The following is a 1,102-nucleotide window of genomic DNA, read 5'->3' on the forward strand; positions in this document are numbered from 1 at the left end:
TTATAAGATATAAAACATAAGGGCTCTATAATCTACTAATGTCGACGAAGCTACAAACAAGATCTTAATATCGGTAGCTAACAAACTTTCAATACCTTGAGCATGTTTACAACATTCATTTCTTTTATTTTGCACTAACTTGAATGTTAGCTCAAGAGAAGAGAAGATTTTTTAACTGATGTCATTATAGGCTAGCAAAGCAATGGATATTAGAGATGTTCTCAAATGGATTATGTTTAAGATGAGATTTTACCTAGTTTAATAGAATAATAAAAATAGGATCTGAACATTGCACTATTGTATTAATGACGTATTGATAATCCCATGCAGACTAATATAATTCAAAACTACAAAATTACTATATGATTTTTTTAGTCATTTTATTATTAATAATATTTTCAATAATAGTTTTAATTAAATACTTTTTAATTATTTTTTATTTATTAATAATTTTAATTGTATTTTTAACGAAACAGATATTTAAATATAACTAATAACAACTAAAAATAATTTTTTAAAATCTATTTTTTTAAACACAACCGTAAAAGCTACATAGTAACAAATACGGTGTTTACGAACTTTCCAAACCGTACATATAATAAAGTACCACACACTTTTTACTATTTAGTTTAATATTAATCACACGACCCTTGCATTTTCTCATGCAGTCGGATAAGAAGCATCCATGGCAACGCCACATAGGCCTTCGCTTGCACCGATTCCTCTTTGCATCCTCATATACCCGCTTTCACCCCAACTGGTTCCCCACGAATTCTTCACCAGCCAATAATCAGTCCCATCGCTGTCAGTACCAAATCCAATTGCAGTAACCGCGTGGTTTTGCTCTGTCCCACAATCCCCTTTGAAGACACCACTTTTATAAAACTGGAAATCCTGCCCACCACCGTCAACAACAACTGATACTGGCTGTTTGGCCACAGCTTGCAGGAGAGCGTTTTCATTATTCTTTGGCACGTCTTCATACCCAGTTATTTCAGCTGCAATGGATGCTGCCTTCTCGCTACTGCAACTGCCATCTACTCCTTGGTAGGGGTAATTCTCTTCGCTTGTTAGCCCTCCTTTTCGTATAATATATTGGAAA

General features: G+C 33.6%; 1 protein-coding gene across 1 annotated transcript in view; it reads right to left on the reverse strand.

The window, feature by feature from the left end:
- Positions 1–574: 574 nt before the first annotated feature.
- Positions 575–1,102, reverse strand: part of LOC105111739 (senescence-specific cysteine protease SAG39-like) — a 1,236-nt gene continuing 708 nt past the window's right edge. Inside the window, exon 2 of the mRNA XM_011007184.1 lies at positions 575–1,079. Within this exon, the coding sequence (XP_011005486.1) occupies positions 661–1,079 (419 nt within the window). The 3' untranslated portion in view covers positions 575–660. The remainder of the gene's footprint in view (positions 1,080–1,102) is intronic.

The sequence above is a fragment of the Populus euphratica genome, unplaced genomic scaffold, assembly GCF_000495115.2.
Source record: "Populus euphratica unplaced genomic scaffold, PopEup_1.0 scaffold420.1, whole genome shotgun sequence".
Taxonomy (NCBI): Eukaryota; Viridiplantae; Streptophyta; class Magnoliopsida; order Malpighiales; family Salicaceae; genus Populus; species Populus euphratica.